At 46.5% G+C, this 25938-nt stretch overlaps 2 protein-coding genes across 4 annotated transcripts in view; one reads left to right on the top strand and one right to left on the bottom strand.

Annotated features, from left to right (window-relative positions):
- The window catches only part of ADAM12 (ADAM metallopeptidase domain 12), a 347118-nt gene extending 338235 nt beyond the window's left edge, over positions 1-8883 (top strand). The window contains exons 22-23 of the mRNA XM_042961006.1: positions 1704-1834; positions 3967-8883. Of these exons, the coding sequence (XP_042816940.1) occupies positions 1704-1834; positions 3967-4027 (192 nt within the window). The 3' untranslated portion in view covers positions 4028-8883. The remainder of the gene's footprint in view (positions 1-1703; positions 1835-3966) is intronic.
- Positions 8884-12107: 3224 nt separating this feature from the next.
- The window catches only part of FANK1 (fibronectin type III and ankyrin repeat domains 1), a 103606-nt gene continuing 89775 nt past the window's right edge, over positions 12108-25938 (bottom strand). The window contains exons 4-11 of one of the 3 annotated variants that reach the window (XM_042961293.1): positions 24699-24780; positions 23606-23680; positions 22393-22458; positions 16011-16176; positions 13316-13459; positions 12711-12788; positions 12443-12502; positions 12108-12356 (exon numbers count right to left, since the gene is read on the bottom strand). In XM_042961293.1, the coding sequence (XP_042817227.1) occupies positions 12291-12356; positions 12443-12502; positions 12711-12788; positions 13316-13459; positions 16011-16176; positions 22393-22458; positions 23606-23680; positions 24699-24780 (737 nt within the window). In that variant the 3' untranslated portion in view covers positions 12108-12290. The remainder of the gene's footprint in view (positions 12357-12442; positions 12503-12710; positions 12789-13315; positions 13460-16010; positions 16177-22392; positions 22459-23605; positions 23681-24698; positions 24781-25938) is intronic. The other 2 variants (XM_042961294.1, XM_042961295.1) reach the window with 2 other exon arrangements.

Below are 25938 nucleotides of genomic sequence, written 5' to 3'. Positions count from 1 at the left end.
AGAAATGGCACCTTCAAGTGTTTCCCTCGGTCACTGGCCCATTGCCCGTCGTTTCAACTTGGCGTGTTTTCCATACGGCTGTGATTCCACACACGCTTCTGGGGTTGCTACCTTCGCTTACGAAGATAGGCTACATGCTGGTGATACGTTTGCATTCAGCTGAGCTCCGTGTGCTGAGGAAACGTCATTTTAATGGGATGGGTGCTGTGAGAAATTCAAGTCGAGGGTTTTTAAATCATCTGGAGTGGTCTTGGAAGGATGGCATAGGACAGTCAGGCAGATCATCTGCTTATTAGGATGTCCCGTCTCCCTTGGGTCCTAGCAAAGTTTCCTGTAAGCTTTTGGTGCATTTGTGACTGCTTCTAGGCCACAAACACCAGAGAAGAAGGTGTCTCGGCACCTGTGTCCACCACGGGCCAAGGGGAGGGAACTGTCAACACCTAAAATGACTTCCCACCCCAGGTATCCCTCTGTCCCCCCTTTCCTCGGGGTAACCAGGGAAAGAGTCCCCTGAAAACCCTTGGTTTTACTGTTTGTTTCTCTGATTATTTCCCTTAAGCATTTTAAGATTTGTGGCATGAGGGAAGGCTCATTATTATGTTATTAATAATTATGTTCTGGGAGCTTCCTAGGCATTATGTGAAAAAAATTTTTTAATGTGTATTTTTGAGAGAGACAGAGTACAAGCAGGGAAGGAACGGAGAGAGAAAGGGAGACACAGACTCTGAAGCAGACTCCAGGCTTCAAGCTGTCAGCACAGAGCCTGACGCAGGGCTCAAACTCATGCACTGGAAGATCATGACCTTAAACCAAAGTCAGACACTTAGCCAATTGAGCCACCCAGGTGCCCTGCATTTTTTTTTTTTTTTTTTTGTAGTCTACATGGCAATGCTCTGAGATAGGTTCCGAGTTGGCAAGTGGCCGACACAGTCCCAAAGCATCTGTCTCTGAATAAAACCCAATGTAATGCCCAAGTTCACGCTCGCTTTTCTATTGCTGGCTCCCTCGCTGGGCTCTGATCAATGTGACACCTTTCTGTTCTCTTCCTTATAGAGTTACACTTGTCCCTCAAAACACTCGGTCTTGGATTTTCCTTCTCAGCATCCCTTCCCATGTGAGCTTGTGATTCTTTGAACTAAGGATTTTGGTAGAATTTCAGTGCATTTCACTCAGCAATCTGGATCAACATTTGCTATTCGGACCCCATAGTGACGGACGAAAAGTTGGCGACTTCATCCAGAGTTGAAGGAGTTCTGTTACAACTTCTGGGAAATTTAAATAAATGGCGTTAAACGAGATTTTTCACCCATCTCTGATTTTAGGCCTTTACAGATCGAAAGGAAGCTTAAGGTCACAGGAAAGCTTACATCCTGCGGGTAGCGCTGGCCCAGAAACGCCAGTGTCAACAGCACCCCCGAGGCCTGTGACTGGTGTGGCATCCAAAGACCCTCATTTGAGTGCGTGCAGCTATGCGATGCTGTGGCTAAACCTTTGAAATGTCAGAGCAGATGTTGGCAAGGAGATTAACACAGATCAACAACTTGTACGGGGAGAGAAGGTGTTCAGAAAGTTTATTCTGGACGTGAGAACTGTGTGGCCTAGCACCTGCTTACACGCTCTGTTTCCCACTTCTGAGGTCGAGGTCGTGTCCCAGTTCACGGAGACGGGTGATCATATGATCACAATTCTGTGGTTTATTGCAGGGAACTCGGAAGCCAAACCCTCCTCAGAAGCCTCTGCCTGCAGATCCTTTGAGTAAGACCTCCCGGTTCACCAGCCCCTCCGCCAGGGCCCTGGGGCAGCCGGAGTCCGGGCTCTGCCTGGTGCCGCTCAGGTTGGTGTAACAGTCGGGCCTCTTTCTCCCCACAACCGTGTGGGGCACCCACACCCCCCCGGTGCTTTCCACCCCCTGTCAGGACATGGGTCTGATGGCGTAGGCCGGGCTCTCTCTACCTCTGGTACCTGGGAACAGCATAAAACCGATGCAAAGGTAGAGAGGAACGTTACCCGGAGGCCGTCATGAGCTTCTACTCCCCAGGATCCCCATGCGGCTTCTAGCAAGGGCCCCAGTGTCCCTAAGAGATTAAACCAAGATCAAGTGGAACCGGATAGGGGCCAGGCCGTGTCCCCCAAAGGGATGCACATTAACGGCTTCCAAGTGGCATGATCCCACGAAGGCTGAGCACGCCTCCAACGCAGTCTTCAACTCGCACAAACTCTGCCCGACCCCTGCAGTCCCGAGAAAGGAGGTGAGCTTGGAGGGGCCCAGGTGAATAAGGAAGGCATGAGGCGTTAGCTCCCAAAGACGTGGTACCCAGGGGGAAGCTTCTCCACACAACTAACGAAACCCCAGCTGTGGCCACCGCTCACCCTGTCCCAGAGGACGGGAAGGCAGCCTCCTGACCCAGGGGGGTTGAAGGGGCTGTGGGCCGGGGCAGACCCACACTGCTTTTTGAGAGCTAATCAATTTCCAGGAATTTTGTGAGCTGGGTGTTAAACCAAGCCCCTATTTAAATAGTTATGCATAACTTCTCATGATAGAAGTTAGATGAAAACAAATGTAATAAATGCTCACAATTTTTTTCTTACGTTTTACTGTGCTCTGGAGGTTACGTGCAGCTGTTTCTGGACGGTGGAAACGCCATGCAGGGTGGCGACCAGGCAGCTCCTCCGTGCTTGTGGGAAGGGACAAAGGCTACACATGGGCCACCCCCCCCCCCCCCACTCCCACCTCTTTCCCCGCAGTGGGTAGATCGAACCCACAGCCAAAACACTCCTTGGACATACACTGCCCTGCCTTGGCAGGAAGCTTGCTATATGAGCTCAAAAGAACCAAAGGTCGTGTGTTGGCCAGGCCCTGGGCTCAATAATTCAGTGTCTCGAAAGGGGAAGACGTTCGTGATGTCATTACCCCTCTTGGGAAAAATGTTTGGCCTCAGAGAGCTGCCTAATAAATCCCAAAGATAACTCTGGTCAAAGGGGGTAGAACAGTGGTGTAATTCTTGAGGGCAGAAATACGGAAAGACTGCAGACCATCCTAGTTATTTGGCTGTGGTTTCGTGTGCTCATCTTGAAGTTACTTGCTCAAAAGGGAAAAGCACGGCTTTACGTGGACACGACGAGTGGAGGGCTCTCTTTGTAAAGGCCATCCGGCAGTGGCCCATTGTCACCTCTGCCAGTCGCTGAGCCCAGGGCAAGCTCATCTTGGTCTTGCTCTTGAAGGAGAAGAATGTCCTGCACATTCATTTGGGAGGGATCCCTCATGCCCGGCTTTGCTCCCTGGAAATGCACGGGCCAGTCGGGTCCCCGCAGGCAGACACGGGACGGGGACGACTTCGTGCTCTGTCCCTTTTCATATCAAAATACTGCGGCTGTGAATGTATGGAGTTAAATGAAATTGCTAAAATTTGTTTCATCTTTTTTTGAGAGAGAGAGACAGCATGTGTGGGGGAGGGGCAGAGAGTGGGAGGGAAAGAGACAGAATCCCAAGTAGGCTCTGAGCTGTCAGCACAGACAGCCTAATGCGGGGCTCGAACTCACGAAACCCTGAGATCGTGACCTGAACCGAAACCGAGAAACAGACGCTTCACCGACTGAGCCACCCAGGCGCCCCGTTGTTTCATTTACTATTTTTCTCGTGTGATTACTAGAAAACTTTCCATTACATACCTGGCTCCCATTTTTCTTGAATGCGCACTGTTCTAGAGTCTGCTTGCAGAGAGGAGGGATGGCTTCGGTGAGGGCTCCCCTAGGTGGCCAGCTGGCATAAACCACCAGCAACCCTGCAGCCCTGAGCAAGGTCCCGGATGTGACCTGCAACCCTCTTTGTGGGGGTGGGGGGGAGGTCTGCTCCCAAAGGCTCAGTGAAGGGCAGGAAAAGACACCCAACTGCAGACATCTGTATACCCACAAAGGCCATTTCCAAGGCCTCCACCCACCCTCTCGTTTCCTCTTCCCTCGCTGCAGACCCGCTCCGAAACACCCACGTCAAGTGCCCAGACCCACCCACGCTGCCTACACCAAGTGAGAAGCAAGTCGCCATCTTTTTCCAACAGTGAAGACAGAAGTTTGCACTATCTTTCAACTCCAGTTGGGAGTTTTGTGTTTTTGTACCAACTTTTAGAATTTTTTTTTTTTTTAATGTTTAAAACACCATTATTTTGAGAACTTCGAGCTACTGCCGTTGGTGCTGTGCTGTGCTATGGTGCTCTGTATACTTGCTCAGGTACTTGTAAATTATTAATTTATGCCAAATGCTTGTTACAGTGCAGTGCACTGTGGGAGGCATTTTTACCATCACTGAGTTTTCCACGGAAGGAAGGCTTGTGTGCTTTCAGTAGTGTAGTGAACTTGAAATATCATGCTTTATGGGCTTCTGGACAGGAGGTTCACTTTCCGATCGAGGCTTTATCGAAGAACCATTCCCCAACCATGCGTGGCTGTGGTTATGGCACAGACACAGCCCAGGAGACCCCAGGTAGAATGAATGCTGAGTGATTCTCTGGAACCCCTGATCTCGAGCTAGAGCCAGGGGCTTCGAGTCCAGGCTGGGTGTGGCTGTCGGGGAGACCCTGGCCCCGCCCACCAGCGGCTACACCTTGAGCTTCCAGGAGAGCAGGGAAGGATCTGGCTTCGGGCCAGGAAGCTGGGAAGAGACCCCGAGTTGCAGGAAGGAATTTTAAGCTCTGTCCCAGGACAGAGCCTGGAACACAGGAGGCCGGGCAGAAACTTGACCGTGAGCTCACCAGCCGTGAGCACATTTGGAGAGCAGGCAAAGCCGGTGGCTTTGCACAAACACTGCCCTCCGCACGGTGCTGGCCTCCGCGTCTTATCTAGATGGGGAAAAGTGGCGTTTCTACAAGGAGGCTCCTGCCCAGGCACCACAGACGTGCATCTCTCCCTGTACGGTTGGCGCTGAGCAAATTACCACCTTGTCTTCTCAACCGTAATACAGTGATTCTGTGTTCAGACGGATGGATGAGGCTTTCCCTGGGACCATAACTATTTTCGGCTGCGAACCAGTAACGAGATCTAGCGAATCAATCCTGTAGATAAAAATCTTTCATTGCAAGGTTCAAACTTATTAAAAATTAGGCAGACTCCGTATGCCTGCAAAAACTACAAGCGAATGGATGCCATGAGGCAGGCTGCATCCACCGTTCGTCTAGGACAAAGAATCCTAAGTTACTCGTAAGTTACTTAGGGGGGCATTCTATTTTCCCAGCTTGGCCGCAGGAATCTCGAAAAGATATTTTTAGTGTAAACATTTGCAACCTACCTGTTGAGCGGCACAGAAGGTGATGAGGAAATCAATTTCCTAATCCTAAATATTCATGAAATGCATTCTTGGGCCGCGTCCCCTTTAACCTTTTACTCTTCAAATGTCTGACTGGGGAGCCATTTCTCCACACGATCTTGAAGCTGCCTGCGTCTAATGGCATGAAAATGACAAAAATACTCAGACGAGGTAAAATGCCATTATGCCTCTGTCTTCTAGAGGGGTCACATGTGACTCATTTTGACACTGGAAGGCAATTGACAACAGTTCTGTAATTCACTCTGAGTGTTTTGTGATAAAGACTTCAACTGGGGTCATTTCAACGGTTTTTCCAGGCCTTGAAGCAGAGAGACCAAATATACCAAGAATCAGTTTGCCTTCCAGAAAACAAGACTGCATTGAACTCTCCCCGTGTTCCCCCACCGTATCTAGGCAACATGGTAATCACGATCGCGGATAAACTAAATAAAGCCATGTCACAAACACACAAAAGGGAGCCCAGCGCTAAAACATTCCAACTCCTACAGCATGCATCTGTATCATACAATTATTAATTTCTGAAAAAGGTAAAGCCATGTTAGAAAATGTTACTGCTGATGAGTACCTACGGAATTACGGTAACTGATATTACACTTAGTAATTGTATCAAGGCCAAACCCGATGCTAGTGAAAAGTTTACAGAATTTTTATGGTGCATTATGTGGGTATTGTCTTTACAGATGCCCAAATCCTTGGATCTGTCATTTTAGCCCCTCCTCCTATGGGAGGAAGAGGGTGTGAATTTTGTTTTTTGGGGTTTTTTTGTTTTGGGGGTTTTGTTTTGTTTTTTTTGTCCTTAACTGTAATTCCTGTGCTTCCATTTCAGAGAACCAGGAATAGCCTGGTATTAAAAAAGGTTAACGCTGTGATCTTACACAATGTCATCGATAGCCATTTAGGAGCTGCAGCTGATGACACATTTGTATCTCTATAGTAGTAATTGCTTTCATAGAGCCATACACGTTATTTCTGGATACTTGTTTAAACCTAACATCCCCTTACAATATACAGATATTATTAAAGGAACAGTATTCCCCAGATGCAGAATTATATTTAGCAATAACTTCCATTTTAATAGAACATAGGAAAAGAGCCAGGTATTTTGGGGATGGGGGAAAGATGAACCCCCCCCCTTTTTATAGCCTTATAGATGATGGCAACAAAAATCAATACTTCTATTTCAGTGCCAGTCTATTTTTTTAATATGTTTTTAAAGTTTTATAGGCGTGAATAAGAGTTGATGTGAGCTTATAAGGCCGTCACTGAGAAATTCAACGTGTCTAGACACGAAGTAGGCCCTGAGGGTGGTCACTTTTCTTCCCCTGTCTCATTATACTTGTAGTCCTCTGACCCCACTTACTGGAAAATAGATGGCTAATCTTCCAGGCATTCTGTTTAAGAGTTTATCTCCTGAGTTTTTTGGTAACAGTTTGTTTTCCTGACACATGGAATCAGATGGGTAGCAACCAAGAGAAACAATGCATAACATTTTCCATTGTCAAAATATGCATACGGAGGTTATACTTCCCAGTGTGAATTTTTCCAGCTTACACATGTGGGATGACGTCACAGAAACCACAAAAGCAACAAATTAAACTACATGAGAATAAATGCTCCTCACTGGTCTCCGAGGGGACATTTTTATGCCTTCTTAACTTTAGTATGAGTTCTCAGGCTTGAACCCATAGGCCCTTGTTCTCTGGCAAATCAATATAACATATCTATGCATCCCCTAAAAGAAAAGCAGCTAATGCTCTGATCAGTGTCAAACTGTCCTTAGGAGCCTGTGATCCCCCCTGGTGCTGGGCCAGCTGAGAAGGCCCCGGCCCCCTCCTGCCGTCTCTCCGTTCATGTTTACTAAATTAGCATTCTGAGCCAATGAGACCCTGACAACGGAAAGGACGAGATGCCTGGGCAAGAGGCCGCAGCCTTCTCGTGCAAGCTGACCCCTTCGCACACTTTCCTCGTGAGGCTGATTTCATGTAAAACGTGTGCTGGGGGGGGCGGGGCTCCCTCTCCAGTGTTCTGGGAGCAGCCGGCCCAGGGCAGAGATCCCTCCTCACCGCTATCGGTAGGACCCCAGCTAACCACAAGTGACCCAGGTAAACGTCATACCGACCCTCCCCAGAAGTCTCACGCAGCCAGTTGCTGACCCCCAGGCGTGATTCTCAAGCTGCAGACTTCATACGTTACGGCTGGCGGGCGGGGGACAGTGCAGGTACCATTGTTTCATGGCCCCCCACCCCCCACCCCACGGAGGCCGGCCCTAGGCTGCCACAGTTCCTCCCCCCACGACTCAGGAGCAGGCCCGCGAACACATCTGGACACAAGGCAGAGGAGGCTACTCCACCTGTTTGCGTCTCATCACTCAGAGGCGAGCCTCTTTTCCAGAGGACCCTCCAAGGTGACAGATTGCCGTGGTCATAGCTACTTTAGGTCACCCAAAGCGGGGACTGTGACACTGTGTCACTACCCCCACGAGCCCAGCCTTCTCCGGAGTGTCAGCACGGCACAAGCCCACCAGCTATGCCCCTTGCTCTGAACCCAGCAAGAGTCCCCCTTCGAGGCAACATCGTGCCACAGAAAATCCGTCTGTCTAGGATGGCACGATTCCCTGGGCACCCTCTCCAGTCCCTATTGACATCTGTCCCTTTAAAACCTACTTTGGAACCTCTGATAGCAATTCGAGTAACACTCTAAGAAAGAGTGGTAAGCCCCGGGCTAAGAACCAGTTCCGGGCACTGAGGATGCTTCCAGAAGCAATCTACCTCCACGTGGATGAAAATCCCCTCTTTACTCTTGGGACAGCGGCGACAGCAGCCAGTCCAGCCATAAGAGTGTTTCATGTGAGGAAAACCTAGGAGAAGAAACAGTGCGTATAAAATCGCGACAGCAGTCCATCGTGGGCAGTGACAGCCAGGAGATTTACCACACACTGAAAGGAATGCTCAGTGGATTCAGCTCTTTCAGGTTGAATATTCTGGAACCCACCCTGACCTTCCACATCATCTGCAAAAAAACATGTCTTCTAGGCTCCCCCCCCCCCCCGCCCCGTGGGTCTCCTTCCATAAAATAATTTAGTCCTCAGTTGAAGCACAGTTCAAATCCAGGCAAAATAATAAATACCTTGTGATCTTTTTAGTTTTACAAGGAAACCGAAAAACATCTATGTTCATGGCCTATAAGCAAGTACTTAAGTAGGACAGTGATAGGGGGAAAAAAAAAAAAAGCATCAAATGAGAAAGACAGAAAACCCTCTAACAGTCCCAGCAGGACAAGCGATGGCAGAGCAGATTGTTCTCTGACCTTCTCTTAGGTCAGATTGGGAGGGTGTCAGGAAGGCCCGTGGCACACCGTTAAGTCCAACTCTTTTTAACTCGTGGCTATAGGCTGTTCAGCACAGTACAAAGTTACAGCTTCTCAACAAACCAGTCCATTAATTTCATAGTGCTTCATCCATTTATAATGCTTCGGTTTGCTAACTTTTTTCACATACCTTTTATGTTACAGTCTGTTACTTTTGTACACAGTTCTCATATTGGGGCTCTACAGGTGACAACCTGCTATTTCCGTAGAAAAAGTTCTTGTTAAGAATATTATATCCAATAAATGGTATACAGTAAACGTAAAGACGTGTCTCATTCGTTACTGACAACGTTGCAAAAATGGGGAAAGGGAAACCCTCGTGTGGAAAAATGTGACTAGGGGCACCCGCATGGGTCAGCTGGGGGAGCGTCCAGCTTCAGGGCGGGTCCTGATCTCAAGGTTCGTGAGTTCGAGCCCCACATCGGGCTCACTGCTGTCGGTGCCGAACCCGTTTCAGATCCTCTCTCCTTCTCCCTCTCCCTCTCTGCCCCTCCCCTGCTCTTGTTCTCTCTCAAAAATAAAGTTTAAGTTTAAAAAAATGTGTCTATAATCTCACCCACTTATAGAGGCACAAGGAAATTCTGGAACAGTACATAAGACACTAAAATGAGTGGGCGGGGGGGGGGGGGGGGGGGTCAGGGGACAGGTGCTGCCAGTCTACGTGAACCAGTCCGGTGATGGCACAAGAAAGGTGTCTTTAAACAGACACAGAGGGGAGGAGGACAAGACACTCGTTTTGAACAATGTAAAGTGTATAACCGAGCAAAATAATTTTTTCAAGTCACCTCATTTACAAAGGGGAGAAATTCAAAAACCCAAGCATGCGGGGGTAGAAATGTAGACGTCAGACTTACCCAGAAGGAAAACCTAAGTTTAATGGAAACTTATGAATTTTTGAAAAATAGAATCCAACTTCAAAAAGAACTGCAGAAAATACAAAGAAAAATAGATCTAGAGAATGGTAACAAGGGGTCTCTTTTTCTTACCACCTTTCACCCACATCAAAGCAAGTAGGCAAAAAATAAGTACCTAGAAGACCTCAGTTAATAATGTCATCAAACTAATATCAAATTGGGATACTTCAAACATACGGAATATGCCTTCTTTCAAAGTGCTTCTGGAAAACTAGGTACACAGAACCATACATAAAACTATTATGTATACATTATATAATATTATATATTATGTTATATATATTAAATTTCATATATATATACATATATATATATATACACACACACACACATATATATAATTTTGTACGTTAAGCCACAAAATAAATTCCAAATGGCAGAACACAAGCCATATGTTGCTTCTTTGGGAAAATTAAAACACAAGATAAGTCACTAATCTCATTAAAGAAAAAAAATAAGAAGCAAAGACACAAAGCACCAGCAAGAAGAATCCAGCAGTCCACTGCAATCTCCAGTGAGATTATTTTAAGAGAAGGATGGTTCAATCCTTTAAGATCTAATCAAGTCACCAAATCGACAGACTTCAGGGAAATATGCCTTATTAGGGTTACCAGAGACGCTGAAAAGACATTTGGGAAGATTTAGTTTCTATTCCTGAATTTTTAAGAATCTGAGTAAGGCCAGAAACCATAGGGCTTGAGAGATGCGAATGTCATTTGTGGAAAATTAAACTCACAAGTGTACGACAGGATCCCGGAAGCAGTCATTTTCGGCTAAGTTACACTGGGATAAGAAACCACCCGTCAGTTTCAGTGACTTACCCCAAGGATTATTGCTTACTCACGGGTCACATCCGTCTCTGCACCAGTTCTGCTCTCCTTGGGGCCCTGGGCTGATGGTGCAGCCTCCCTCTGAGTCACAGCTGGTCTCCTGGCAGAAGAGAGACGTGGGGAATCTTTAAACTTCTGCTCAGAGGGGCAGGAGCCATTTCCGTTAACATCTCATTGACCAAAGTCACCCCATTATGTGGCCAAGGCTTCTGTGAGGAAGATGGGACGATGTTGCCAAGGTTTTGTCAGTAAGAAGGGATGTGTACTCTTGCCCCAGAGGGGGCTTGTGACTATGATCTACAGCAGACTGAGAAACGAAATGGAGATGAATTTCAACACTGATCCTGGGGGCGAAACGCGGGGGCCTTGGAGAGTTGTGACTCTGTGCTCTGATTTTTGAGAGAGATTTAAAAAGTTAATCCAGGGGCGCCTGGGTGGCTTTATCGGTTGAGCGTCTGACCCTTGATTTTGGCTCAAGTCATGATCCCGGGGTCGTGGGATCAAGCCCCTCATCAGGCTCTGCACTGAGCATGAAGCCTGTGTGAGATTCTCCCCCTCCCTCTCTCCCTCTCTCTCTCCCCCCCCCCCCAGCTCATGATTTCTCTAAAAAATAAAAAGTTAACCTGGCAAATTTAAAGGAATGTGCTTTTGTACAAAAGGTAAAACACTGATGAAGTACGTAAGGAGAGGGACGATCTATGACCCACGAATCCAATTCCTGAGGTGGATATTCTAGAAACTGTGTGGAATAAAGCTGAGCATTGCCAACATCAAGAAAATCGTGCTTTTTCTCTGTGCCCTTCCCCCCAGAGCTTTAGAGCTTTAATTACCTTTTCATCGGTGTTTCCTCACAGAGAAAATTCCACTCCTGGGCAGACCTTCGTAGCTGGCCTTCTCACGGGGCTGAGTTAACCCGCTTGTCCCCGGAGCCACAAAACGCACGCGGTCCGCTAGCCCACTTGGCCCGCTTGGTGTGTGTGTCTGCCACGTTCAAGCTCCCGCGCACGCGTGCCTAAGCTCCCAACCAGCACACCTACCTCCGGTTCATTGCTACTGGCCTCCCAACCGCGTGAGCGGCATCAAAAACCCTTCTGCTGCTCTGAAGGCGGAACGTAAGACGCTTCTCTTCGGCAGAGGCGTCACTGTGCCAGCAGGCTGGGCCTTTCGTTGTCAGGGCCGAAGTATATGCAAACACATTCTCAGACAGGTCTGTTCTAAAACAGACTGACCCTCCACCAAACACCTCGAATAGAGTGGAATCGGAGTCTTGAAATATGGATTTTGTGCTTTGATGTGAGGCCAACAGCTGAGGAGAAAGCTTTGCACGTGGCCTCCTGGGCTTTCGGGAGGAGCTGTCCCTCCAGGAGGGAACACCAGCCTGACCACGCAGCCTGGAAGGCCCGGAGTCGGGAGGGGAGGTCATAATTGAAAACACATGAGGGGAAGAATTTCCACAAGGTCCCGGAGCGGCTCAGAGGACAGCCGGGGGGGGGGGGGGGGGGGGGGGGGGGGGGGGGGGGGGGGGGGGGGGGGGGGGCAGAAGCGGAAAGTGGGAGATCCATGTATGTTTGTGCAGCTCCAGTGCATAAATATTTTGTTTCGTGTCTCACTCCAAAAGGCCCAAGTGCAAGAAAACATCCCCATGCCGGAGACGCCCAGTGAGGACACCACAGGCCCGCGTGCGTAGGTAAAAAGATGTATTTCAAAGTGGGAAACAGTTGTACGTTACAAAAGTCACGGTGAACCTTCAACGAAAATAAATAATCAAATAAAAAAAAAATCAAACCAATCAAAGAAATAAAATCAAATAGTCAAACGTGGGACGTTGTTTCCCCGGGGCTGTCGGGCTAAGTGGGGCCCGGCTCAGCAGACAGAGGGCTTCTTCGCCATTTGTTTTCTTTTCCTTTCTTCTAATAAGGAGACCACGTTCTAGAGAAACAAAAACAGATGAAGGTAATCCAAGGGTCCGGGTTCTTTTATGTTAAAAGTACCACAAAATTAGCCTTGAAAATCACCAAGAGCATCCCAACCTGTCTGTCAAAAACTCTGGCCATTTCTAGGACACCTTTGCCGAACTGAAAGCGAAAACAACAAAGATTATACGTATGCATGTGTGTGTGTGTGTGTGTGTGTGTGTGTATACGTATATACGTGTACATATATACGTATATATATACATGTGCACGTATATACATATGTATATACGTATATAGGTATATATGCGTATATATGTATATATTTCTCCTCCAGGGAAAGCCTTTAGATAAAGATGGAGTTATTTACCTCATTTTTTACACTTGCGTCTGCCCCTTTGTCAAGAAGTAACTGGACTAACTCCTCGTGATTATTCAACACGGCCACCTGAGAGAGACAAAAGTCAGCGGGGTGTGAGAGAGGCCGCCCTCCCTGCGGAGGACGCGGCCGGCGGTCAGCGTGGACCCCGTGCAGGCGGGCCCGGAAAATCGGCCGGCCGCTTTCTCCGGAAGGCAGAGCCAGCCGGGGCCACCGCGGCTTTGCGGCGAAGCTGAGCGCCAGGGACACGGAAGCAGAGTCTGCCTTTCTCCCCACGAAGAGGACACGAGAGAGAAACGCCAGGCGGGACCAGCACAGAAAGCAGCACGTCCTTTGCTTTAACAGATCTGTTGGGACCCTGCAAAGGCCCAGGGGGGCTGGGGCTGGTAATCCTTAAGGAAAGAGTTGTAGGAAGACAGCAAAACTACTGTGGTGACCTTGTCATGCCTTCACTACGGGCCGGTGGGGAATACATACAGGCAGCCAAGGCCCAGGGCTCGCGCACGGCCGAATTCACAAGAATTGGCTAATTACAGAAGCGGCTCTCCTCCCAATGGCGCACACAAAGCCGGGCTGTTTTCTGAAGGGTGGCCTACCATTAGAGGGGTCTTTCCGTCTTTATCCTTCATGTTCACGTCCGCTCCCGCTTCGATCAGCAGAGAGGCCACCCTCTGGTTTCCTGAGACCGCAGACACCCTCATGAGCGGGGTCCATCCCAAGCCCGTGTCCGCAGCGTCTACCTTTATGCCAGAGGAAGAGCTGCCCTGAGTCCAGTCTCTTTTCCCTAAAGGTATTCATCAGAAACTTACAAAGGAATGGTGACTGACCCAACCCCCCCGCCCCCCCCCCCGAGTTGGAGAGCTGGAGAGGACTGAGACACGGAGAGGAGCAAGGGGACCGTGCCCACAGAACACACACTCACACGCAGTGAGGTGCTGTGTTCAGGCACCTGTACAGGGTGCGGGGAGGCCCCGGGACCTCTCACTGGTATCTTCATCTACGTTTCATTCAAAAGGTTGAAAGACGGAATAGAAAAAATGAAGCGCCCTTGGGGCGCCTGGGTGGCTCAGTCGGTTAAGCGTCAGACTTTTTGGCTCAGGTCATGATCTCACCGTGAGTTCGAGTCCCACACGGACCTCTGTGCGGACAGCTCCGAGCCTGGAGCCTGCTTCGGATTCTGTGTCTCCTTCTCTCTCTGCCCCTCCCCCCCCCCTCCCCCCCCCCAAAAATAAACATAAAAAAAAAATGTGTGTGTGTGTGTGTGTGTGTGTGTGTGTACACAGACACGCACAAACACCCCTAATTGTGTTACGGAAGGATTACACAAAGATGTTAGTAAAACACTAGAATGGAATAACATAACCAGAAACTGCCAGTAAGTCCTGGGAACGCTGCAGGTTATTTGTATGTATGAGATTATCCTCTGCAACATCATTAGGATTTGCACCTCTTTCTCATGCAAATAACAAATAACCTTGGAGCAACAGACTCCATTATGTTTAAATAATAAAATAATCGCCTTGTTTTACATCGTGCTTTATGCGGTCTTCCGGTGAACGTTGACCCACATTTTCTCGTTTGGTTCTGAGGGTGAACTAGGGGTAGGTGCTTTTATTGATGCTTTACAAATGATGAAACCAAATCTCCGAGAAGTCAAACGCCTTTCCCGAGGTCACATGGCTCATTAAATGCGGAGATGGTTCCCCACACAAGTCAGCCGCTGTTGGTATAAAATCATCATATTCCAGAAGGGTGGCCCCAATGCCCTGCTTGGCTCCCAGATCCCTCCTAAAGCCAAGTCACCCAAACAATGGGTGACCCCTCTGCCAAAAACACGGAGGCACTCATGTTGACATCATCTACCCGCCCCCCGCCAGCCACGTAGAGATCTTCAGTGGACACATTCATGTAACTCCAGCGCTAAGGAAAGAAAATTTACCCCCAATAAGTGTGCTCGTATCTGAAGCCCAGAAAGCCTATGCTTCCAAAACTACAGTATTTAAAGAATCATGGCGGAGACACGCCCTTCTTTCAGCAAAGGTCAACCTCCATTTTTAACTACAGACTTTTACTGGGACCAAAGCATGAGCAGAGTTCATCATAAACCAAACGAGGAGACTGAGGTTCTCACTACCACACAAGGCGGGTGGGGCCCGGCCCTGCCGCCGAGGCCCACAGGCTAATCCTTCCGACCTCTTGTGCAGCTTTCTAAAACAAAGATAACAAGAAACGTAATAAAAAGGAATTACCTTAACGACTGAAGTTTTTCCTTCAAGGGGCCCCTTCCTCAGGCCGCTGAAGGCATCAGCAGGGGCCAGTGAGACCCCACAATTAGGCCTGGGCTTCCCTCAAACACGCTTCAGGGACAAGCTAGAACAAATCCGCCCACATCTTCCAAGAGACATGACTTTTCCCAGTTTGGGTTTATTTTCCAGGTCAACGGTTTCAGTTCTCAGTGCTCTCCGCCATCTGGCAATCTCAGTGAGGACAGCATTTTGTTTGCCACGATTCCTTACTTCCAGGCCTTGAAATTTTTATTTAACTTCTTTCCAGTCTTGCGCTAAAGTTCTCAAAGTTATCAGCCATCACCATGATTGAGCTAATCCTTCTTCTTGACCTTCAAACAGCTGCAGAAGTCCAAACAATGCCGATCCTATTTGCTAAACCAAATTTGTACTTTCTGATAACATGAAAATACCAGAAGGATACCCACCCGCCCGCTTCAAGGTAAAGGCCCTAGGAGCTGAAATGCTCTGTTTGTGACATGATCCCTTTGCTCTTTGGAAGGGTTTTGTGATGAAGAATCTTTAAAGCAACCCAAGAATAAAGACAGTCTAATTCCAAGGGCAACAAAGAGCCCTATGGCTGTGAGGGTTCTTGACATCCTGTGTGTACGGCACCTAAGAGAGTCTCCGGTACGTGGCAGGTGCTCAGTAAAGTTTTGCTGACAGACCGAGCGAACAGATAATGACTGAATGAACAAAGGAACAACCAAAATGGAAGCATGGTCAGGTCCAGCTCTGGATTCATCAGTTGTTTTGTTTTGTTTTTTCCTACACAAGACAAACCTCCATGACAATCTGAAACTTCACTATCCTATCAATTCTACGGTGATCTCTTTTCCCAAGGCTTCCGGAACCTTCTCACCGAGAAGTCGGAGAACTTTCTGCAGCATTTCTAAGTTGAACTAATCAAGGGCATCCACATAAGACTCTGCTTCCCCTCAACCCCGTGGAACAGAGTTTCAAGGTCTTAAGGACACAGGTGTAGTTGACAAGGAAGATCCCGTACCTCACAGCCATCTTTTATCATCCACTCGATCACGTTGCAGTGGCCTCCATCCACGGCCCAGTGCAGAGCCGTACAGCCTCCTAGGTCTCTGGTCTCCCAAGAAGCGCCGTGTCTTCGGAGATATTTCACCACATCCAGGTGTCCCGCATAGCACGCAAGCATCAGACTGCAACAGATAGAAGAAGCAGCATTAGCTGTAAGTGCAGTTGCCCGAAGGTTATTCATGTGAAATGTTGTGTCCATCAACTGATGAATGGATAAATAAAAGGTGGCAGATCTGTGCAACGGAATATTGTTTGTGCCTAAAGAAGGAAAATAACTGATGTAAGTGCCACGATACAAAAAAGCCTTCAGACGTTGCACTAAAGAAGTTGGACACAAAAGGCATATTTTATGATTCCATTTACGTGAAATGCCCAGAACAGGCAAACCCACAGGGATAGAACCGGAACATTAGCTGTTTCCAGGGGCTGGGGGAGAAGAAGTGGGGAGGGACTGCCAAGGAGTAGAGGGCTTCTTTCTGGGCTGATTGACAATGTTCTGGAATTATACAGTGGCAGGGGTTGTACAACTTTGTTAATACATTCTTTAAGTGCCAAATTTTAAAGGAGTGTGTGAATTATATTGCAATTACAAAAAAATAAAGTATCACTGTAACTGAGTAAGACATCAGATTTAAAAATATCCATGAGTCCATGAAGATATTCAAAAAAAATAGAGGGGAGAAAATAACTCCTTTGACATTATTGAAGATGGCTATTTGGCCAATTCCATACTCTAAATATTGGTATTTAAAGAAAATAATTAAACATTTAGTCTGCCTTTGTAGAATGAAATGTAGACTATCCTCAGTTGATGAGGGAAAGCCCTTTTTCATAGAAGCCTGCCAGCTAATCAACATGGAAGGAATTACAGAATTAGGAAGTCACATTTTTGCAACTCCAAATTAAATAATTGATTTGGGCAAGGACCATCAGTGGATGGCAAAATTATTGGGTAAAAGGTTAAGGGAGCACAGGACACTCACGCCATGCCGAATGATCAGCCCGTCGATAATTTGCTGATTTCAGTGGGAAACCACATTTTTACAAAGAAGAGGTTTAGTCATTACACTTGAACCAAATGAGCAAACCCAGAATCACCAACTGTGGGCCAACATGACTTCCTGATGGATAGTCACAACACTAGCTCTGAAAGTTAACCTGCACCTCATCAAGCCTTTAAACCTAATTTTAACTTCATTGGCAATAAAGGGACAAATGAACAAGGTGAACGCTGCCTCCACACATAGGAGACAACTAGGCAACTCAAGAACAGAGAGCATTCTATAGGATAACTGGTCAAAATGTCATTGCTAGGAGAAAAATAAAATATTTAAACCAGAAAAAACATGGACGGAGGACCAGTCTAGAATAAAAGAGATTAAGCAGATAGGACAACCAGATGTCATGTATGAGCCTTAGTTGGATCATGGTCTTGCCCCATAGCCCCCTCCCCAATAAAGCCATGGTGACCTTTCGGAGGGCAAGTGAGGAGACCTGAATAAGTGACGGGAGCATCAGCGATGTCGAGGAATTCGTGTGAAGTGTCTTAGGTTATGCAGGTCGACGGCCTGGTTTTTAGGCAACTGAAACATTGAGGGGTGGAGGGTTATGGTGCCTACCAGCCTCGAAATAGTTAAAAGCTACTAAAAGCGTAGACAGAGAAGCAAATACGGCTAAGATTCAACAACTGCCAAACCCAGGTGGTGAGTATGCAGAAATTCATTCGCACTGTTCTTGCAACTTCGCTAAATGTTTGAACTTTTCAAAATAAAGAGTTGAGCGGGGGTTGGGGGGGAGGAAGGTCTTCCCAAGAGGGCAGTTCTACAAAGTCTCTGAGTGATAAAGACAATGTCCAGCTCTGAGACCCAAGCCTAGGCTGGGCTGGAACCAGACGTCCACACTTCTGTATCCTGATGCAGGCCTTCACTTCTCGGAGACTCCCGGAAGAGAGCCAGCGGGCCCTTGACCTGCCCAAGGCGCGCGGTGCTTGCAAGTACGTAGACCGCCAATGCTTCACGCAGCTGTTTCGGGCTCCCTTTAGATGCATTGCTTTCCACAGAGAGTGCATCAACTTACACTTTGGTCAACTGCATCCGAGTAACACGAGCCCATTTAATTCACCTACACCAGCACTACTAACATTTGTTTAATGTTTTATTTTTTGAGAGACAGAGAGATAGAGAGCACACGTGTGCACATAAGCGGCGGAGGGGCAGTGAGAGGGGGGACAGAGGATCCAAAGCAGGCTCTGCACGGACAGGCTGACGGCAGTGAGCCCCATGTGGGGCGCGAACCCACGGACCACGAGATCATGACCTGAGCTGAGGCCTGACCTCAACCGACTGAGCCACCCAGGCGCCCCTACTATCATTTTTTAATTAACAACATGACAATACGCTTGTAATTTTTATTACTAGCAGTTCTGCATGTTAGCTTTTTAATATTTTCTGCTATGAATTGCCGTTTTGTGTAAACTGTTCTTTTCTACTATGTATCTTTGGGGGGGGGGGGGGTTGTATGTGGATCTTCTCCGGATTAAAGATGCCAGTCATTTCTCTATAATGTATTTGCAAATCTTTCCCCCAGACTATCCTTAACTTTGTAATTAAGCTTTTTTTTAAATGTGTTAGGTGCTTTTAATCTTCTCCCTAGGGACTTATATCTATGATTTTGCCTTTCCCATTGCAAGATCAGATAGATATATACTGTGTTTTCTATGGTTCTGTTTTTTACATTTAATTCTTTTTTAATTATTTTTTTTAATGTTTATTCATTTTTGAGAGAGAGAGAAAGAGAGGGAGACAGAGTGCAAGCAGGGGAGGGGCAGAGAGAAGGAGACACAGAATCCAAAGCAGGTTCCAGGCTCTGAGCTGTCAGCACAGAGCCCGATGCGGGGCTCGAATCCACGAACGGTGAGATCATGACCTGAGCCAAAGTCAGACGCTTAACCAACTGAGCCACCCAGGTGCCCTTTACATTTAATTCTTAATTCATCTGGAATTTATTTGGGTGCATGGCTATATAAGGCCAGAATTTAATTTTTCTTCAAATAGCTTTTTCTAACATGTTCCTCATTAGGCTGTGTTGCCCCCATCATCATAAACTTCTTACATCCATGGGGACCTATTTCTATTTCACACTATAGATCTTTGTTTCCAATTATTTATGCCAGGATCACACTACATTAATTACTATAACTTTATAAGGCATTTTAATAACTGTCCAAAGTCTTTCCACACTTCTCTCCAACAAAGCTAATAGCTGTTGTCATCCCTTCGTTCTTCCAGGTGAATCACAAAACCATTTTGATGGGCTCCCAAGAATAATTCCTTGTGAGGCTATACTGGGTCAATATATTATTAATCTGGGAAAAACTGAAAATTTTACAGGATTCAGTCTTGCCATTCTAGCGTATGGAATATGTCCCTGTTTTTTAAACTTTTAGATCTCTCAGTACTTTTTATAGGCTTTGAATACAAATTTCTCACTTGCCTTAGATAGTTTTATTCTATTTTGCTTCCCCCATTATATTTATTAACTGGTTATTGCTGTTATTTAAGACGATTTCTTCCTTTATCTTGTAGCTGGCCCCTTTACCGAACCTCCTTATCAAGTCCCAAGTATTTGAAAGCTGATTCTCTTGGGGACTGCAAGGAAGGTGCAGGACTCTTACTCCATTTCATATCTCGCCAGACTGATCGGTGTTCCGGAATACCGATCACGAAATAACATATAACGTGTAGTTACCAGATGCCAAAGCACCGTTCTATGCATTTCATATATTGACTTGTTAAGGGCTCACAATTCTCGAAGTACTTCTGTTACCCTTATCTTGTAGACGGGGAAATTGAGGTCAGAGAGGTTAAGTAACCTGCTCAACGTCCTACGCCCCGAACATAGAGGAACCTGGATTTGACATCAAGCTATCTGGCTCTCACCCACTCTCGTGGGCTTCACTACTAATTTTTAAAAGGAATCTGTCAACACTGAGAAGGATACCGGCTGACCGTCTTCCACGATACACAACTTGGTGTGATGGAATCAAAGGATTCACTTCATCAGCAGAGGCAGGTCCTCTCATGTACCAGACGCTGTGACAGGACTGAAAGCATCCTGCACTTTAATTTTTTTTTTTTTAACGCTTATTTATTTTTGAGACAGAGAGAGACAGAGCATGAGCAGGGGAGGGGCAGAGAGAGAGGGAGACACAGAATCGGAAGCAGGCTCCAGGCTCTGAGCCATCAGCCCAGAGCCCGACGCAGGGCTCGAACTCACGGACCATGAGATCGTGACCTGAGCTGAAGTCGGACGCTTAACCAACTGCACCACCCAGGCGCCTCAGCATCCTGCACTTTAAAGACAAAGATACTTTAACTACTAAAGGGGCGAGTTGCACCAAATTTTTGTTTTGTGTCTACACATACACAGGTTTTCACTTTTGGTCTACTAACAGGAAGCATTATATTAAGAAATTTCCTAATTTAGACCTCCTTACCCTCCTGCATGATCCTCTGAGTTGGGATGGAAGAGACATCAATACCTATGTACATATCAACACATGAGCAGCTTTCTTTGTATCAGACTTTAGCAGTCAGGTTATCCTCTGTAACTTTCCAACTTCCTCTCTGCTCTGGAAAAGTTCAAAGTCATCGGTACCTAAAATCTGAGCAAGCTTATGGGTAGAACCATCAAGCCACAGAACCTGTGCTGGAGGTAATCCTTTAATAATTTTCTCATGTCTTCCATGGGTATTGGTTGTTGCAGATTTTCTGCGCCTTGGGTTGGTTTTGGTCATGTAAATTTTCTCAGAAAAGGTATCATCGAAAAGATAGATAGGGTTGGTTTTGGTCATGTAAATTTTCTCAGAAAAGGTATCATCGAAGAGATTGAAAAAGAAAATTTTCAAATCTACTAACATAGACACAAGTGCACCATTTTCTTTTTACATGGAGATTTCCTCTATCGCCGCTATTATGGATCCTTCCAAAATTCTATTTATTCTTCTTAAATTTCCAAAAGATCTTCTAACGATGGCTATGTACCATTTCAAAATTCTAATTTTTCTTAGATTTGTAATAAATTGGTCCATTTTCTTGTGTAGCTTTTTTTATGCAGTAGCTTGCGTTTTTTTGCTCTTACGTTATTCAATGATCTTTCTATTTTCTTTTTTTTTAACTTTATTTTTTAGAGAGAAAGCACAAGCAGGGGAGGGGCAGAGAGAGACACACAGAGAGAGAGAGAGAGAGAGAGAGAGAGAGAGAGAGAGGGAGAGGGAGAGAAAGAGGGAGGGGGAGGGGGAGGGGGGAGGGGGGAGGGGGGGGGAGGGGGAGGGGGGAGAGAGAGAGAGAGAGAGAGAGAGAATGAGAATGAGAATGAGAATGAGAATGAGAATCTTAAGCAGGCTCCACACTCAACGCAGAGCCCGATGCAGGGCTCAACCTCATGAGCCTGGGATCACGACCTGAGCCGAAACCAAGAATCAGACAGACGCTCAAGTGACTGAGCCACCCAGGTGCCCCAAACAATCCTTCAGTTTTCTAATCAACTTCTCCTTTTCTTTCCTCTTTCCTACCTCTCAAGGTCCGTATTTTCTTTAAGTTGGTATTATTCTTTTTCAAACTTCTTGAGTTGAAGGCTTAATTCCAAATTAACCCAAGGGTTACTCAGAAAACTTTTTAAATTTTTAAGGGATTGTTTTAAGCATCCCTTAAAATCCATTACTGTGTGTGTTCATAGCCTGTAGTGGGTTAGGCTTTCTGAGCTTAGGAATTGCTATTTTTCCCTTGTGGCCCACCAAAGGTGACCAGTGTTTTGTAGCCACCCTTAGACACTAGTCTGTAGGGCACACACCTTTGAGCTGCACTCTGATGTGACTCTAAGCTCCTTGAGCAAAGCCCTTGCGTTTTCCATGCCGTTCTACCCAACAAATACTGGTTGCTTAGAATTAATCAGTTAATTAAACCTAATCGCTAGAACAGTGATTATTTTTAAGTCCTTGTAGAACATTCTTTTATCTCTCTAAATATAGGTTGCCAAGTTGCACGATCTTTTCGAAAACTTCTCCCACACTGCACCCCGAGCTTTTACCGCACAAAGTTCTTGGGTCGTATCTTTGACTGAGGGTACGTGCGTTATAATTTGTGGCCCATAAACACCCTGCTGAACGAAGGAGTGAGTATACACATGAACAAGCCAGCCTTTGTCATCGACATCTTTCGGCTGGGATACAGGCCTGTCAAAAGAAGCTGCATCAAATATTTGGGTTGGATCAAAAACCCGCTGGGCACAAGCCTAGTCACACAAGTCGGGGGACATTTCAGGGCACGTTAGCCACCTACCTGTCCTTGCCACTCCCGTTCTTCAGATTCACATCCGTGCCATTAGAAACGAGGATTTTCACAAGCCTAAAAGGAGACAAATTTGAATGTCACTAGATCCGTAGCTTTGATGGGTAGGAACCCACAACGATGCACTAACCATAAACAGCACTACATTCAAGACCCATCTCCATACTTTCTTCTCTATCTTCAGAGGCCAGCTGGCTTCAAAGGCAGGAGGTTTTTAAACCAGAAAACTACCCCTTCAACACCAAAAAAAGGGGGGGGGGTGTCTATCCCTCACATGAATTATTCATTGGAAACAAAGTATATCACATGAAACACATTGTACTATCAAACTAATCCACTGCCACTTTAATGACCCTTTTAAATAGATTTTCGAACGGCAGCATTTGATAAAATATAGGTCTTTTTTTTCAAAATGGGCACTTAAGTAGTTCAATATAAACATGATTGAAAAATAAGCTATTCGTATTTATGCTTCTGCGTGGGATAGAGATAATGGAGTGTGTCAGTGAAAATTATATCTTAGCAACCTATCAGGAAAGTTTGTTTTCCAGAATCAATATCCCTTCCGCTCTATTTTTTTCTAAAGAAATTCAAATTCCAATAACCAGTTTTCCTGGGACATATAAAATATATTACAAAATACAATTAAGTGGCTACCTCTCTTCCTCACCATAGGATTTATACATTTTTACATGGCCTCCTGCTTGTTGTAGAACTTCGTGATTAAGACGGCTGAGGGGCGCCTGGGTGACTCGGTTGAGCATCTGACCTCGGCTCAGGTCATGATCTCACGGTTCATGAGTTCAAGCCCCACATCGGACTCTCTGCTGTCAGCGCAGAGCCTGCTTCGGATCCTCTGTCCCCACCTCTCTCTCTCTCTCTCCCTCCGTCCCTCTCTCTTTCTCTCTCTCACTGCCCCTCCCCCACTCGCTCACACACATGCTCCCTCTCTCAAAAATAAACAAAAAGAAAAAACACATAAAGACATAAAAAAACACATCAAAAAAAGAAAAAAATAATAAGTTAAAAAAGGAAAAAAACACAGCTTAGTTTTTGTTCCGCCCTTACACGGCACAGTTTTGGAAAAAGGGAGAAGGAGTGGGGTTCCTGCATGCTCTGTTCCCTCCCCGCCCATATTCTGACCGGAGCCCTTGGGGAAAGACAAAGGTTCAACCACTCAGAGATACGAAAGGAGGAGCCCCACCTGGTATATCCTTTCTGGGCGGCGACCATCAGGGCGGTAAAGCCAAACTTATTGGGAACATCCACCTTAACGTTTCTTGGGAAAAACACGGAGAAGAGAGATTAACGTGCTTGGCATGGCTCCCCGGAGAGTCACCGCTGATGTCTCGCGCGGGGCACAGGTGGCTACAATGATGCGTTTTCCCAAAAATTCCAATTTCTTCTGGGCCATTAAGTTTCTGTGGTCTTCCACTGCCCTGCCTAGTCCTTTAAAAGGATTCAAAGGCACAAGGAGAGAAAAGTGTTGTGATTTCACTTAGACTAAGCAGTCCCTTCAACTCAGAACCATGATGCCCCCAGATGGAACTCTCTGTGAGGAGTACCTCCCCCGCCTACAGCAGGGGACACGGTCTTCGGTTCAGACACTGGTCCACCACGAGCACACACTGGGGGAGACAGGCATTTCCCATCTCACCTAACGGACACGAAACGCTGCCACTGGAGGAGGAAAGCAGAGCTCTTAAACTCTACCAGTTTAGAAGCCTTGGCTTTTTGTGGGATGCCTCTCTTCTCCAACTTAAGAGCCCTACTCGCAAATGACCTGTCTTCTCACACACTCCAAACTATTGATATTCAAAAAGAATCTAAGTCACATTGTCCCCTTTGCATTAGGAGGCAGCCTCAAACGTCCCATCGGTAGCCACTGTGTTTGCTACCTTTCTTTGAGCGTTTTACCAACGTTTGAATAAGAAACAGCTGATGTCATGATTCCTTAATTTCATCAGGAATTAGATAAATATGGGCACCTTGGGGGTGAAAGGTGCCTAAACGCGATGGCAGAGAAGCCAGAGTCAGAAATTATTTCTGGGAAAGAACACAGGACACCCAGACTTCTCATTTTCATCTTCAATTTTCATTAGATAATTATAAAATATAGGATTTACACGGGGCATAAAGGTCATCTTTATTCACTATGCTGAACTCACACTAGTCACCGGAGATCAATTTTGGAGCAGTGTCGAAGGCATGGAAAATCTGGGGGAAGTAAGTGTGATTTTACGCACTTGCTGGGCATTAAAAATTTAAAAAAAAAATTTAAGGCAGATTTCCCTCACCCTCCTTGAAGTATTCGAACCAGCAAATCTTCATCATTCACACTGACAGCTCGATGGAAGTGCTCATTACTTATGGGTTCTCCTGAACAAAGAAGATGGAAAGCAGTCATCCAAAATCACAGAAGGAAAATTCATCCTGGCTACCTCCCCCCCCCCGCCCCCCACCCAGTGGACTGGAGTGGATGCTCACACGTTCACCTCCAAGAAGGCACTTGGCTATTCCGTTAAGGAGATCTTCGGTTTCCTATTGAACTTCTTTTACTGAAAAAGACCTTGTTTCCATAGATTAAGAACATTTAGATGGTCCTAAGGACCTGGGATAGTCTCGAGTTATAAGAGTATTACTTTGTGAGTGTGGTTTTGATATGTGAAAATAATCCTTTCAGATTTCCTAAGACTTAATACATGCCTCTTATGAGCCAAGAAAAGCCCCACTATCGTCACAATATGGTCTTGTTTGCCAAAGAGTCACTAAACTGCTTGAAGAAACAATAAATTGCTTCGATATAGGGGCGCCTGGGTGGCTGCGTCGGTTAAGCGTTCGACTCTTGGGTTTAGCTCAGGTCATGATCTCACGATTCGGGAGTTCAAGCCTCACGTCGGACTCTACGCTAACAGGGCGGAGCCTGCTTGGGATTCTCTCTCCCTCTCTCTCTGCCCCTCCCATGTTGGTTGTCTCTCTCTCTCTCTCTCTCTCTCTCTCTCTCTCAAAAATAAATTTTAAAAAATAAAACCTTTAAAAAAAATCTGCTTTAAATTGCTTTGATACTTGAAATCCTAAAGTTCAGTTCTTCCCAAGAATGTAACATTCAGGTTGGCCTGGTCTCTCCTGAGCTTCCGGGGGCAGGAAGGGCTCATTCACAGAGGGGGACCGCCGTGAGAAAGCCCGATTGTGGGGGAGAGCCTGCCAAGTGGAGAAGAGCGAGGAAGAGGGTTCTGCAAAATACTCAAGGCACAACAGGAAGTGGGGCAGAAGGGAGGGCGTCCGTCTGTGCTGGAGAACAGGAACTCCTCAGAGAGGAGAAAAGGCTTGAAGTTCAGAAATGAGCAGAGTGGGAGGAAAAAGGACCAGGTGAGGGAAGCCCATCTTTCAAGGCATTTGTTCCACGACTTGACTTGTTTCACATGGACGTCCTGATTGTGTGAACACTTACGCTTCAATGAGACACAAGGGAGGCACTCAGAACAGCACCTGGCACCTGGTTAATATCCAACACGGGTCTGTGGTCGAGCTGGTGGC

This window comes from Panthera tigris, chromosome D2 (assembly GCF_018350195.1).
Source record: "Panthera tigris isolate Pti1 chromosome D2, P.tigris_Pti1_mat1.1, whole genome shotgun sequence".
NCBI classification, from domain to species: Eukaryota; Metazoa; Chordata; class Mammalia; order Carnivora; family Felidae; genus Panthera; species Panthera tigris.
Note: the sequence above shows the minus strand (reverse complement) of the source record. Positions and strands in the feature narration are given on the sequence as shown.